General features: G+C 57.5%; 2 protein-coding genes across 3 annotated transcripts in view; one reads left to right on the top strand and one right to left on the bottom strand.

Moving 5' to 3' along the window:
* SLC5A10 (solute carrier family 5 member 10) overlaps positions 1 to 14,487 on the top strand; it is a 69,752-nt gene that overhangs the window by 4,742 nt on the left and 50,523 nt on the right. For both annotated transcript variants that reach the window (XM_028534598.2, XM_028534600.2), the window contains exons 2-8: positions 2,174 to 2,245; positions 2,494 to 2,598; positions 2,974 to 3,033; positions 3,986 to 4,090; positions 10,808 to 10,913; positions 11,255 to 11,335; positions 12,786 to 12,991. In XM_028534598.2, the coding sequence (XP_028390399.1) occupies positions 2,174 to 2,245; positions 2,494 to 2,598; positions 2,974 to 3,033; positions 3,986 to 4,090; positions 10,808 to 10,913; positions 11,255 to 11,335; positions 12,786 to 12,991 (735 nt within the window). The remainder of the gene's footprint in view (positions 1 to 2,173; positions 2,246 to 2,493; positions 2,599 to 2,973; positions 3,034 to 3,985; positions 4,091 to 10,807; positions 10,914 to 11,254; positions 11,336 to 12,785; positions 12,992 to 14,487) is intronic.
* Positions 12,561 to 14,487, bottom strand: part of FAM83G (family with sequence similarity 83 member G) — a 28,672-nt gene continuing 26,745 nt past the window's right edge. The window contains exon 6 of the mRNA XM_036032891.1: positions 12,561 to 13,545. Coding sequence (XP_035888784.1) covers positions 13,162 to 13,545 — 384 coding nt within the window. The 3' untranslated portion in view covers positions 12,561 to 13,161. The remainder of the gene's footprint in view (positions 13,546 to 14,487) is intronic.

Here is a 14,487-nt window from a genome sequence, read left to right on the forward strand (position 1 = left end):
GTCTTTCTTTTCCCGTGCTGTAACCCTGGGTTGCATGGTCTGTCTCACTCCCCATTTGTTCCTCCTGGCTTATCTGTATGCAAAAGTGGGACTGCCTGCTCTACCAGCCACCGCCCTACCTGCCCCAGTCTGCCAGCCACTGCCTAGCTGCACATCCTCTCTGCCCTGGCTACCCATCTCTTCCCCTCCTACCAGTCTGAGTGAATGTTTCTTCTTTAACTCCTTGCTTGTCAGACTTCCATACAGTTTGATTTTCTGGAAGTTCTGTTTATTTTTTGTTTTTAAATTTGTTATTGTCCTTCTTTTGGTTGTGTGAGGAGGTAAAAATGTAGCATCAAAATCTTTGAATAGTAGGTCCAGACAAACTGGCTTAATCATCTTGAATATAGGCTGTGGACAAAGTCAGGAAGAAAGGAGCCTATATAGTGATTGATATTTTGTGGCATGCTGTGAAAAAGGAATGCAAAATATCTGTCTAGATATACCTCCCATGTCCCTCTTTCCAAATTTTTTCTGTTTTCAAGTTTACACCTCTTCAGTTCCTCTCATCCAGGTAGCACTGAACAGGGGCGTGAAAAAGCTGTGTGACCACTGATCCTCACTGAACACTCACCAGGCCCCAGCACTATTGTCAGAGTGTTACATGGATTAACCCACTAACCTCCTAAACACCCTGTGAGGGCAGAACTGTTATTTGGACACAATTCAGAAGAGGAAATGGAGGCACATAGGCTAAGTCATTTACCCAAGGTCACACAGTCAGGAGGAGCCAGGATTTGCTCCCAAGCATTCTGATTTCAGATTTTAAAAATCCCATATGCATGGAACACAACATCTATACCCCCAAACAAAAGGCATGCAGGGATACACAGGTGATAATTTGTTGAAATGTATCAGAAATATAAATATTACAAGAAATCAAGGCCAGACCTGGCTGGTGTGGCTCAGTGGGTTGGGCGTCATCCCACAAACTGAAAGGTTGCCTGTTCGATTCTTGGTCAGGCATGTGCCTGAGTTGCAGGTTCAGTTCCAGTTGGGGCACATACAGAAGACAGCCAGTCAATGTTTTTCTCCATCTTCTTCCCCCTCCCTTCCCCTCTCTCTAAAATCAAAAATTAAAAAAAAAAACAGATCAAGGCCAACGGCTCTCAGATTTTTTGGCTCAAAGAAAGCTCAGCTTAGCTGCTGACTGAGGAATGATCTCAGAGAGGTCAAAATGTAGACTTGACCTTCAGGGCCACAGTAACTGTTCTGAGGCTGTTTGACCAGTCGAGGACAGGAAGCATGGAGGAGCGCTGCTCAGCCAGACATCTGACACCCTACTCAATGATGGGCAGTGGGGCTCATGGTCACCAGCTCCCTGTTGTGTCTGTGTTCATCCCTCCCTCAGGCTCAGAGCTCGGGGTGGGGGCAGTGGCAGGGGCGGGCAACAGCCTGGAGAAGGCTGGAAATAGCAGAAGCTTTGGAGAAGCTGACTGCTGAGTCCAGAGGCAGGGGTTCTGGGCTGAGGATGGGGAGCTGGCTGCCTGTGTTCTTTTTGTTTAAATGGGTAACAATCCCATTACGTAAAACTCACCATTTTAACCATTTTAAAGTATACTATTTAGTGCATTCACAAAGTTATACAACAATTACAACTATTTATTTCCAAAACATTTTCATCTCCCCAAAAGGAAGCCCCGCACCTGTGAGCAGCCACTCCCTGGCACCCTCCTCTCCTGGAGGGTGCCCCACACATGCTTTTTGTCTTTGGGGATTCGCCTACTCTGGACATCCGCATACACAGAATCAGAACCCTGTGGCCATTTGCAACTGACTTTCTTCATTTAACAGAACGTTTTCATGTATTACTATTTCATTCCTTCATCTGGTTGGATGATATTTTGTTGTGTGGAGAGACCACATTTTGTTACCCATTCACTAGCTGATGGACAATTGGATAGTTTCTTTTAGCCGTTGTGAATGCTGCTGCTATGTGCATTCATGTGTCTGAGTTTTGTCTGAACACCTGTTTTCACTCTTAGACATGCACCTAGGAGTGGAATTGCTGGGCCATAAGGTAACTGTATGTGTAACCCTCTGAGGAATGGTCAGACGGTCTTCCACAGCAGGGGACTGCTTTACACTCCCTCCAGCAATGCACAGGGTTCAAACTTCTGCTCTGTCCTTGCAGTCCTCCTGTCGAGCCAGCAGGAACACAGTGAGCGGCTACTTCCTGGCCGGCCGGGACATGATGTGGTGGCCGGTGAGTGCACCCTGACTCCTCCTGCTTCTCCTTTCCGGGGGCCACATTTGACCTCCAGGCCAGCCAGCATCTGCCTCCCTGAGGTCACTGCCCAGGCCAGCTTAAGCAGGTGGTGACGGGACAGGCTGAGGCTGTCAGAGTATCCCCAAGTTGGGGGTGTAGGAGTGTGGTGCTGGAAACTGGGAAGGGCACAGGCGTTGGAGTCCAAGGTGGTCTGCAGCTGATCCTTTTTCCTCTCTCCCCTCCAGATTGGAGCCTCCCTCTTTGCCAGCAGCGAGGGCTCAGGCCTCTTCATTGGACTGGCAGGCTCAGGTGCAGCCGGAGGCCTGGCTGTGGCAGGCTTTGAGTGGAATGTGAGCACCCGGAGGCTGGGCCCAGGCTGTGGGAGGGCATAAGCACCTGGAAGGCCCTAGATGGCGGGCCCCATTGGAGTTCACCCCTCAAAGGCTAAAGGGACACCTCCCAGCTGCCTGAGTCAGCCAGTGTCTGCATGTGTCCTTTGCAGCAATGCTCCTGGGGAAGTCTGGCCAAAATGCTGGACAGACCAGTGGGCAGGGAGCTGCTGGCCTTGGCCCAGGCTGTCTGTTTACAGAGGCGGAGGGAAGGGAAGGGGCTGCCCTGGGTGTTCATGGCTAGTCAGGCCTCTGGACCACCGGTCCCGGTTTCACTCTGGGCAGGGCCTGTGGGAGCTATGCCCACTGTTCTCACCCTGCCTCTGTCCCCCTCAGGCCACATATGTGCTGCTGGCCCTCGCATGGGTGTTTGTGCCTATCTACATCTCCTCAGAGGTGAGTCTCTTCAGGGCAGCCTTGCGTGGGCCTGGGCCCTGGTCCGGTTTGGTGGTGGGGATGAGCAGGATCCCCTGGCTTCACTCACAAGTTGGTGAATACTCAGAGTTGTGTCTGTTATTAGTTCATTTAACATTCCTATCAACCCATAAAGGCAGGGCCCCTGGGTTGTCAGCCCAGGTACCTGTCTGGTTTCCTTTGCCCTGGCATGCTGCATCTTGGGGATGATGCTCCCTCTAACTGGGCAGCACATCTGGACATCTGGGTGGCACACCTGAGCCACACACCTATGTGCTGCTCCTGGGCAGCACACCTGGGCTGCACACCTGGATGGCAAACCTGTGCAACATTGTCCCTGATGCTGCCCATTCTTTTAGCCACAGCCGAGCAGCCACTAAGTCTAGGCAAGGGTGTCCAACCTTTTGGTGTCTCTAGGCCACACTGGAAGAAGAAGAGTTGTCTTGGGCCACACATTAAATACATAGACACTGATGAAAACTAATGAGCAAAAACAGGTTTTAAGTAAATTTACGATTTTGTGTTGGGCCAAATTCATAGCCATCTTGGGCCCATGGAGCCCGTGGGCTGGACACTGGGATTCCATTACCTGGATCTCTCAGTCTGTCCTCCACTCTGCCCCTCACAGCCACCTTCTCCATCTAGCCTCAACATAGCTTGTCTGGTTTTGTCATAACAGTTTCCTACTATGCCCCTTTGTTCCCAGCTACGATCCCTCGAATCCATTCCTCACATCAGCCTTGCAGAGCCCATGTGAGCCTTCGACTCCCCTGCCTAAAACCCTTGGGGATGGTCAGAACCCTGAGCCTGGAGTTCAATGCCCAGTGTGGCCTGTACCTCGCCCTTGGACGGCTCCAGCCCTGAAGGCCTTAAAGGCCCTGAGTGCTGGGCACCATCTCAGGAGAGTATTCAGCCCCTGCCCCTGTCTCCCCAGATTGTTACCATGCCTGAATACATTCAGAAGCGCTACGGAGGCCAGCGGATACGTACGTACCTGTCTGTCCTGTCCCTGCTGCTGTCTGTCTTCACCAAGATATCGGTGAGTTGCCCTATGCCCCGTTTCTGGCCAGCATAGCCTGGAAGCATCCCACTCTGGGGGCCCCTCAAACAGACCTGACATCTTCTCATGCATTTCTGCCTTGTTTAACATCTGGGGAAATGGAGGCCCAAAGAGGGACAATGACTTGCCTAGGGTCACTCGGTGAGTTTGTGACAGCTGGTCCGGGCCCCAGTACATCCAGCAGCCAGCATAGTTGGGGGCAGAACGTAGGTTCTGTGACTCCTGATTCACCCCAGCTTCTAGACTGGGGGCACCAGAGGGGTACTCGGTATCAGGGGCTGGTGGTGGGTGTCCTCGTCCACCTCCCACCTTCCTGGGCCTGCACCAAGTGAGCCAGCACTGCCCACTAGGGGGCGCTGAGAGTCTGCAGGGTCTGGGCTGAGCTTCAGAACCTTTTAGGAGCTTGCTTCCTGCCTCTCCCCTGTGGCTGGGCAGCTCTGCCATATACTGATCTGCAGCAGCGCCCTTCTGGCAGCAGGAGGCCACTGCAGAGGACGCTTCCAGGCCTCTCTCCCTGGCAGCCTGGTCCCGGCCCCACTGGAAGGTCAAGAGCTGAAAACACAGCAGAGGGTCAGTCAGGACTTGCTGATGGCCGATCTTGTCTGAACCCTTGACTTCACAGATGGAGAAACCAAGGCCCAGGGTGGGGACTTCTGGTTCTCGCTCCCCTAGGGCCAGCTAGCCTACTTCTGCTCCAGCTGCTGACAGGGCTCAGGATGGCAGGGCCCCTGGGCTGCAGCTCTGGGTTGGCTGGCTCTGGCTGGGTGAACCTGGACAAGCCTGAGCCTTGCGAGGCAGAGGACTGGCTGGCAGGTCCGCCCTCAGGGCTGCAGTGGAGGGTGAGGAAGGCAGGTCCATGGGGTGGTGGGAAGTGCTCAGTGAGGCTGGCTTTCTCCTCGATGTTAGAATCACGTACTGGACCCTCTTCATGTGGGTGCTGGGACTAGGAATCCCAGGCATGCCATTGGCTTTGTGGAGCGAGTGGAGGCCTTGCTGACCAGCCAGGAGCTGCGGGCAGGGCTCCCTGGGGACCAGGCCCTGGGCCGAGCCGGGCGTCCCCCTAGTCCCCTCACTGGGCCCTGACTATGGTCTGGCCTGTGCATGAGAGTAGTGTCTGGTGGCCCTCTGCAGACCCCTGGAGCCTTGTCAGGCTGGCCTGTGCCTTGCGCCCACCAGACAACCAGGGGACCCCCAGGGCATCTTGTTGTTCCTGTGAGCAGCTTTCTGGGGATAGTCAGCAAGCCAGCACCCCTCTGCCTTTTGTACTAGATGCATGCAGTGTCATTAGGGCTCTCTAGGTCTCTCGGAGCAAAGGGACCTGGCTCCTCTAAGGCCCAGGGTAAAATTTCCCACTCATTATCTTTCCTCCCTCCCACATTTTCTAGCCCCCCCTGCCCCCCCCTCCCCCACCGACCACCGTCTCCCTGGGAACCAGGGGTTGCACTGCAGTGGGAGGCAGATGTGTACATGGGAAGGACACACGTGGTCCTCAGAAGAGGTGGCATCTGAGTTGGGCTTTAATGGAGAAAGGGATAGTGACAGGGGAGCGAGAGGCCAAGGAGAGAGATGGGGTATGTAGGATGCATCGGGTCAGGAGGCCTGGACTCTATGGGTCAATAGTCAGGCAATTCGGGGACCAGAGAGAAAACTGTGAGGAGGAGCAGGGAGGGAGGTGACAGGGAGTGGTGGGGACTGAGGTGCTCCAGCAGTCACACAGAGCAGACCTGTGAGACGTTTGGTTCTGGGGCTGCCAGTGTCCCACCCCTGGCCTGGAGGGCGCCATGAGGGATGAGGCCAAGAGCTCCAACGGAAGGGGTCCTAGTGCCCCGGCGGCACCAGGGCTTTAAGCAATGTAGTGACCCAGTCAAGTTTGTGTGAGTGCCTCTGGCGCCTCCCAGAGGACAGGCTGGGGGGGACAGAGGCAAGGGGGGGTGGCACACTGGGGTCTGGAGGGATGAGTCATGGGCCTAGGGGGGTCTTTTGTCCCCAGTTTCGGCCTGTTGATATTCTGTAGTAGAGTTTATAGCTCACACTCAGAGCCGCCTAAAATGGGGGGGTGGTGAGTGGGACTCCCAGAATGAATGAGGGTTAAGGGGGAGGAGGGTTAAGTGCAGCTAGGTCCCAGCACTGAGACCTAGAGAGAGGGGTCACGTGCTGCATGTCCCACTGAGTCAGGCAGAAGTCACAGTTAGAACCCAGGCCTCCGCCTCTCGGGCCAGGGGCCTGACCACTGTCCCGAGGCACTGAAGCAGCCAGGACGCAATGCTTCAAATGCTACTTTGTGATGAGGGTGACTCGGTTTATCCACCTGTAAAATGGGAAGCAACCCGTTGATGACAAGGCTCTGGCTGCCCAGATAAGTAAACAGGGAGCACTAGATGCTAGGCTTGGTTTGGGAGGGGCTGGGGCCACCTTGGCTGCTGCCCCGGGCTGAAGCCGTTTGAAGTGCGTGCGCTGGCCAGCCGGCCCCAAATGCCCTGACCTCACTGGGCTGAGCTGCGGGAATGCCTGGGTCTGCATTTCCAAGACCCATCCCAGCTGCAGCCTGTGCAGACAGATACCGCAGGGCTGCCTGCTGCCACCCCTTCAGGGCCGGCCCTGGTCTGTGGAGAGGATGTGCAGTGTCAGAGTGCAGAGACCACACTGGCTCAAGGACAGGGCGGGAGCCGAGGTCCAACTCCGTCACCAAAGTAGCTCCCGGCCAATCCAACCTCTGGAAGGTGGATAAACCTGGCAAGACACCTCAGGCCACTTGGAATGAAGACCAACTGTGGCCTACAAGGTCCTTCAAGATGCAGCCGCTGCTTCATTGCCAACCTCACCTCTCCCTCTTCTGTCACACAGAACCCTCCCGCCATGGCCTTGTGATTCCTTAAACATGCCAGGCGGGACTCTGCCTCAGCACCCTTGCCCTTGCTGTGGCCTCTGCCTGGAAACTTCTTTCCCTGGATATCCATATGGCTTACTCCCTCACCTCTTCCAAGTCTTTCAGATCTCACCTTCTCAACGAGATTACTCCTGCCCCAGCGGGGCCAGACCCACTTCCCTGCTCCCTCTTTTTCACGCACGCACTGTCTTCCAGTGTGCTGAAGAGACTACTTAGTATGTCTCTTGTCTATCTCTCCCATTTTTTTCTTTGTTTACTGATGTAGTTCCAATGCCACTTCATGGGACTGAATGAGATAATGTGTCCCAGGGATCAGCTAATTTTTTATAGAGCCAGAAGTAAGTATTTGTGGCTGTGCAGGCCACCTGCAAACGGCACTTGACCCTTCGACAACATGGGTTTGAATGGCACAGGCCCACTTATACACGGAATTTTTTTCCCACTAAATACACTGTCGGCCCTCCATACCCCTGGGGTTTGCATTGGTGACTGGGAGCCCGCGGATGCAGAGGGCCGACTGTCTGCATTGTCCTTACGCCACTTTACCTGAGGGACAGGAGTATCGGTGGATGCTGGTGTCTGTGCGGAGTCAAAGGTTATACTTGGGTTTTTGGCTGTTTGAGAGTCGGGGCCCTGAACTCCCATGTTGTTCAAGGGTCAACTTTGCCGCTGGAGTGTGGAAGACAGTGCCAACGGGTGTGACTGCATTTGGTCCATGGGCACTAGGGTGCCAATCTCTGGTCTGTGGAAAGGGGCCTCTTCACCGAGTGCCCTGGCTGAGCCTAGATGATGAACACATTTCTTGCTTTTAGGGAACTCATGTTCCAGACAGATGAAATAAGTAAACAGATCGATACAGTCACAGTAGGTAAAGGAAGCAAACACTGGGCTGGCATCTAGAGTGAGAGAACAGGCATGGGGTCTGGGATCGCTTGGGAGAGTGGTCTGGGATGCCAGTGCAGGGCTTGCGGCAGCTGAGGGAAGCTGGTGCAGCTGAAGCTGTGGAGCCAGGAGCCGGGGAGGGGGCGGCCAGGGGCGTGGGGCGTGCAGTGGAAATGCAGGACCATCCAAGTGCAGAAGCGGCCACTGAGGGGCTTCCAAAGGGATGGGCCAAGCGAGGTGGGGAGGACTATTTTGTAGCAGTGTCTGGTGGTGTCAGGTGAAAGGGAGTGTGGCCAAGGAGAGAAGTTCCTGGAATCCGGAGGGGATGATTATGGCTTCCATGGAGATGGACAAGGTTTAGGAGCAGGGGACACTAAGGATACTTTAGGGGGGAAGTCACATGGTAAACTTGTGGGCCACCTCATCTTCTCTGCTACCACACAGAGGGAGGGAGAAAGGGCTCCAGGTCGGGAGGCAGCCAGGGCAGGGCGCAGGTTCTGGCATGGGGCAGCCAGCGCTCCTGGGAAACATGGGCTCAGCAGATCAGCCCAACCCGTGAACCAACTCTGTGGACAGCTCCCCACGCACTCCTCCACTGAGCGCCCCCCCCCCCCGCCCCGCCTTTTCCTCGGCTCAAGCTTTTTTCTGAGCTCCATTAGTTGGTGCCAAAATAGGGTCTGCTCTCTCTAGGGACCTGGGAGCTCCTGGTCCCCAGGGTCAGCCCAATGGACCCTGGTGACTGCAGGTAGGGCTTCGGGCAAGTTGTCTGACTCCACAGTGGTGCCTCCTCTGGGGAGGGGACTCCTCATGACACCCACCTTGTGGGGCGCCCAAGCACTAGATGAGATACTCAGAATAAAGCATGCAGGGCAGCGTGTGGCATGCGTGTAGGTTTACCAAGCACCCCAGGGGGACTTCCTGGGGTCAGGGTCTGCCGAAGGCATCAGAGATGAGGGGGAGCCCCTGTGGGTAGAAGGCACCTGTAGGCACAGCCTGGGCCTCATGCTGGGGGCAGAAGTAACAGGAGGTGGTAAAGACAGCTGGTAAGAAATGAGTTTGGGGCCAGATCTCAGGGATAACAGAGGACCTTGGACACCATCCTGGAAGCAGCAGGGGCCATGGCAGGTTTCTGAGTGGGGGCAGATCAGTGGCTTCCACCCAGCAAGACCCTGGCTGGCCAGGCACCCTGACAGTGGGCCTTCCCAGGTGAAACTTGGGTTTGCTGCCTCTGTCCTTTTGATTTTCTTCCCAGGGTTTTGCCACCATGGGCAAGTCCCCCTGGCCTCGCCTCTCTCTGTGCCCACAGGGAGTTAGATTAGATGCTGCAGCTGCTCCTGGGCCACTAGGCAGGGGGGCACAGAGGGGAGGTGGCTCCCTCAGAGGGGCCACTTCCCATGCCCCCAGCCCTCCTGACCAGGGGTCTGTAGAGGCCAGTGGGGACGGAAAGGGGCCAAGGGCTGCCTGCATTCTTCCCACACCCACTCCCGTTTCACTGATGAGAGCCCCTGAGGCTCAGGAGGGCTCACAGCCATCTTGCTGGGACACAGCTGACCAGGGACACAGGCCTAGGTCCCTGCAGCTGGCTCTGAGGGCAGCTGGGATCCACGGAGGGGTCTTCAGGGGTGGCCAGAGGATGGCCAGGTGGAAGAAGAGGCTGCTTTCTAGAGCTCTCCCGTGCGCCCCACCCTTGGCCCTCTCACCTGGCATCTCCCATCCCTATTGCCAGTGCCTGTCCTTGATAAAGTCCATTTCCCCTCCCTGTGCCTCTGTTTCTCCTCTGGTCTCATGGGTGCTGCTGGCAGGTGCACCACCACCACCACCACACACACACACACACACACACACACACACACAGAGCCAGAGCCAGGGGCCTGAGAGCACCTTGTCAGTCTCCACCCTGGCTGGTCTCTCCAAAGGAGGAGCCTGGAGGGAGAGGTACAGGAACATGGGCTTTGGGTGAGGTCCAGTTCCCACCTGGGCTCTGTGTCCCTGAGGCCTGGGGGAGCAGGAGGCCCCCAAGTCTGGCTCCTAGCAGTGCAGGCAGCGCCAAGTTGGACCAGGCCCTGGGGCAACTCAAAGGGGCTGGCACCCCCTGGCCTTCCAGACTGCCCACAGCCTCGCCTAGCCTTCTCGGGGAGCTCCTGGCCCCAGTGGCCAGTCAGTCTGTCTCCCCTCTACTCAGCCGGACAGAGGGGCAGGTCTAGGTACGGGGAGGCTGGTGCCCTGCCCCTAGGTCTCACGGGGTGGGCTCCTGTCCTCCCACTCAGCACCTGCCACACATTGGAGAAGGGGCATGTCTGGAGGCTGGGTCTGGTGCTCACCCTGAGGCTAGGATTCTTGCCCCAAATGGGTGCTGGGACAGTGGGGGCTAGTCCTCCTCCAGGGACCAGCCTCAACCTAACACATGGTCCTGACTTCAGTTCTAATCTCACCGCTCCGGGATTGGGGTGGGGGGCAGTAAGCAAGACTACCCACATCCCTAGCCCACGCCAGCACTCACAGCTGGTCTCTTCTCGGAGGGCCCTGTCTGCCGGGGAGCAGAAAGCAGGAGGTGCACCCAGACTCGGGCCTGCGGACCAAGGCATGTGCACCTGTTATCTGAGGCCTACTAGTCTTCTTGGGCCTCCCTCGAGAAGCCCTCCTGGACTCCTCTTCAAGGCCCCCAGAAACCAGGGGGCCAGGGTTCTGCCTATCACACCCTGGGAAGAGGTTAGGCTCAATAGCAGTGCTGCTCGCTGGTGGGCATTGGCCACTTGGGACTCCATGAACAATAGTGACGCCCCTGCACCCAGCCTGTCCACAGCCAGGACCTCCTCCCTCCCTCGCCCAGCCCCTCCTCATCCCTTACCCACGGGGCGCTGAGGCCACTCAGTGAGTGGCAAAGTAGAGACTCACTCGTGCTCTGGGTCCTGTGGTTTATTGTCCAGATCGACTTGTATGCGGGGGCTCTCTTTGTACACATCTTCCTGGGCTGGAACTTCTACCTGTCTACCATCCTCACTCTCGCCATCACAGCCCTATACACCATCGCAGGTATGGCACCTGGGCAGGGTCGTGGGGGGTGGTCTTGGAGAGAGGGGTTCTGATCACTGGGTGGGGCATCTGTGTAGCTGGTGGACATGGGCCAGAGTGTGAGAGGCTAGCAGGAGCCAAGGAGAGTGGGCAGGGGGCAGAGGGTCCCTCCTTCCACAGCCTAGGACGTGGCCAGGCTACAGTCTGGCTCTGCGGGCCCAGCTTCTGGGTCCCACAGTTCACCCACCTGTGAGATGGTGGGGAACACGGGTGTGAGCAGCTGCCCTCCTGCAGCCCCGGCTCGCTTCCCTGGTCCCTTCTCCAAGAGCAGGGCCCCTCCAGCTTCCTGTTTTCTCCTGCAGGAGGCCTGGCTGCTGTGATCTACACAGATGCCCTGCAAACGCTCATCATGGTGGTGGGAGCTGTTATTCTCACAGTGCAAGGTGAGGGCTGTGGGCCATGGCAGCAAGCCTTTGGGCCCTTGGGGTCAGTGCTGGGGGTGGGTTTGGCTCAAGAGGCTGGGCCCCTGCTGGCCTTCCCTGAGGGGTGGAGGCTGTCGGCCCCCTCCAGCCCACAGGGCCCAGCTGCTTTTCTGTCATAGCTCCCAAAGGACTTGGGGCTGGTACACAGCTGACTCAGGAACACCGGACCAGCCACACCTGCCCTGCCTCAGGGTGTGAGGGCAAGGTTGGACCCAGGTGGATGTGCTGACACACAATTAGGAGACCGCAAAACTGCTGGAGTGTCTGTTCCAGTTGTTCAGAACCATGTGCAAGATCCCAGCGAGAGCTACTGCAGCCTGCTGGCAGAGCAGGGGAGGAGAGCCGGGGTTCAGACAGACCTGTGACACTGGCCTGGGGACAGAGAGGAAGCTCAGACAGTGGCCCTGAGGCCTCCAGAGGACTCCTCACCCTGGGAGTGTGCATGCAGAGCCACGGGGTCCCACAAAGGGCGAGCAGAGGCCTTCCAGTCTCCTCCAGACTCAGATGCTACGGCCCTGGGGCCCGGCCATGCCTGCCCCTCGAGTAGTGTTTGCGCCTTTGCTCTGAGCACTCACCCCAGCCTGGCCTGGGCTCTGGGTGGCGAGGGTGTTGGGGACCCAGTCCAGGCAGCAGACTTCTTGCTTGGGGAAAGGGGCTGCTATGGGTAGGGCCTGAGACTGGGGTTTTTCTGTGTCCGGGCTTCTGTGTATCTGCCTCCTCTCAGACCAGGGGCCCATGTCTCTAGAACCCAATGCTGGAGAGAGCCTGAGGCAGCCAGGCCCAGTCTGGGCGGAGAGGAGTGACTGCAGACATGGCAAAGCCACAGGTGGGCCAGGGCTTGGCCATAAAGGGCTGACCCTGAAAACGGAGAGGGGGCGAATGTGGTCTGGGTTGAAGGCCCAGCTGGCCGTCCCTGTGACTTTGGTCATGCCCCTGGCCAGTCCCGCTGGATGTGTTTCCTCGCCCAGTGCCGCCTCACTGCCAGCCCTTCTCAGCTCTGACAAAATGCATGTCCTCCAGAAGCCCCCAGGTCAGCACCCAATACTCTAAACCCCTTGGAAGGCCCTTAAATGCTGAGAAAAAAAATACTTCTGCTTCCTTGAATCGATAGTGTGAAGCCTGGCACAGAAGCCCACTGCTTAAGGCCAACTGGCATCCAGAGGCCAACTGGACACTGTGCTGCCCGTGTGCAAAATGCTCATTTAATAGCATTGTTTTAAATACATATAAAATAGTCACTTAAATTCACCTTTTGGAAAACCCTGTATGAGGCCACACCCTTCCAGATGCCAGGAGAGGTGAAGTGGGAAAAGGCCAGGTGTGGCACAGCAGGAAGCTCCTTGTGGGAGAGCAGCAGGGACTGGGAGTCAGGACCACCGGCCACCGACCATCCTTGTCCTGTCCCTGCCAGCTTTTGACCGGATCGGCGGGTATGAGCAACTGGCAGCAGCCTACAGCCAGGCTGTCCCAAACAGGACTATCGCCAACACCACCTGCCACCTGCCACGGGCAGATGCCATGCACATGTTCCGTGACCCCTCCACTGCAGACCTCCCGTGGACTGGGATGACTTTTGGCCTGACCATCATGGCCACCTGGTACTGGTGCACTGACCAGGTGAGTGTCAACATTGCCTCCTGCCACCTTCTCGCTTTCCTCGGGGGGCTCTGGAGGGTCCCGGTGGCCCATCTGAAATCTGCCGTGTGGCCCCGGGGAATGCCTGCGTGGCGGGTCTGGGCATGAGTGGAGGCCAAGGATGGCCTGGCCCCAGGCCCACGGAGAGGGTGCTAGGGGTCCTTGCGGTCCTGGGGGGCCTGGGCCCTCCGTTTAGAATCAGATGAGGCCCACTGGCTGCCACCCATCCTGGCCTTCAAGTGCTTCGATTGGGACAGTTTGGAGTATGGGATTCCGAAAGGACTCGGGTGCACTCTGGTGGCCCTGCCATCAGCGAGGAGACTGGTGTTGCGGGCCAGCCTTGGGCTCCCAGGGTCTGGCGGTGTGTGGGGCCCGGGACCGCCCTTGGCCTGCCAGTAATGGGAACCCGCTTTTCTGGTAGAGCTCTGGGCGCCCTCAGCAGTGGGGCAGTACCGCGTGGGTCCTGAGGTCCTCAACAGCCGCGGGAAGCCATCTTTATCCCTGGTCCCCGAGGCAGGGACTCCATACTGGTGGTCCTGGGAAAGAGAGAACAGACAGAGTGACATCCCGCAGAGCAGCACCATCTCCTCCCACGGGATGCTTGCCGGGCAGGCTGCAATCAGCACAGCCGGGCTTATCTCCTGGCCCCGCCACTCACTAGCTGCTGGTCCTGGACAAGTCTGTCGTGTTACTTTGTGTCTCAGTTTCCCCACGTGTCCTATGGGAATAATCTCGCCTTTGGTGCTGTGGTAAGGCAAGCTCCTACTCCTCCTCGATGCCCCTGCTCCAGCCTCCTCCAACCGTGAACAGGGCGGGGACAGGTGGTCAGAGGCAGTAGTTTGACCTGGGCCCGAAGTTCTGGTGAGTGCAGGGGCCAGGTCTCCTGGAGTCTGTCTCTAGTCCTCTCCGCATTGTGAATGCACCAGGTGACCTCAGACTGCCTCCTGCCCTCTGGGGTGAGGGAGGGTGGACAATGGCCGCCACTCAGCGTGCCCTGGAAGGCCACAGGCAGCTCCCGGCAGCACTCAGGCGGGCGAAGGCCTCTCGAAGCAGCAGGGCCTTGGCAGGCACAGGCCTGATGGCTGTGCCTTGGACCCTGGCAGGGCCCCATCATGGGAACGAGACAGCCGGGTCAGTGAGGACAGCCTCCTCTGTGGGGGCACCCAGAGGGAGGGATGTTTCCCAGGGCCATGGCTGCCCATCCAGCGAGGGGAGCGGTGGAGGGTCCCCCTCTCTTGAGCAGCAGGTGTGCGTTTGCTGGAAGCTTCTCCCTGGACTATGGCAGTGGGAAGCTCCCAGGGCCACACTGGAGGCTTCAGAAACCCTGGGGGCCTGGGCCTCAGTTTCCTCATTTGTAACATGGGGCCCCCAGATTCCCACATCAGCCTCGCCTCACACGTGGGCCTCCCAGGACACGTGGTTTCCCAGCAGGCACTTGTCAGGCTCCCCTGGGAGGGCTATGGGCCAGCCCCAGTGAG

This window comes from Phyllostomus discolor, chromosome 8, assembly GCF_004126475.2.
Source record: "Phyllostomus discolor isolate MPI-MPIP mPhyDis1 chromosome 8, mPhyDis1.pri.v3, whole genome shotgun sequence".
In the NCBI taxonomy this organism is placed as follows: domain Eukaryota; kingdom Metazoa; phylum Chordata; class Mammalia; order Chiroptera; family Phyllostomidae; genus Phyllostomus; species Phyllostomus discolor.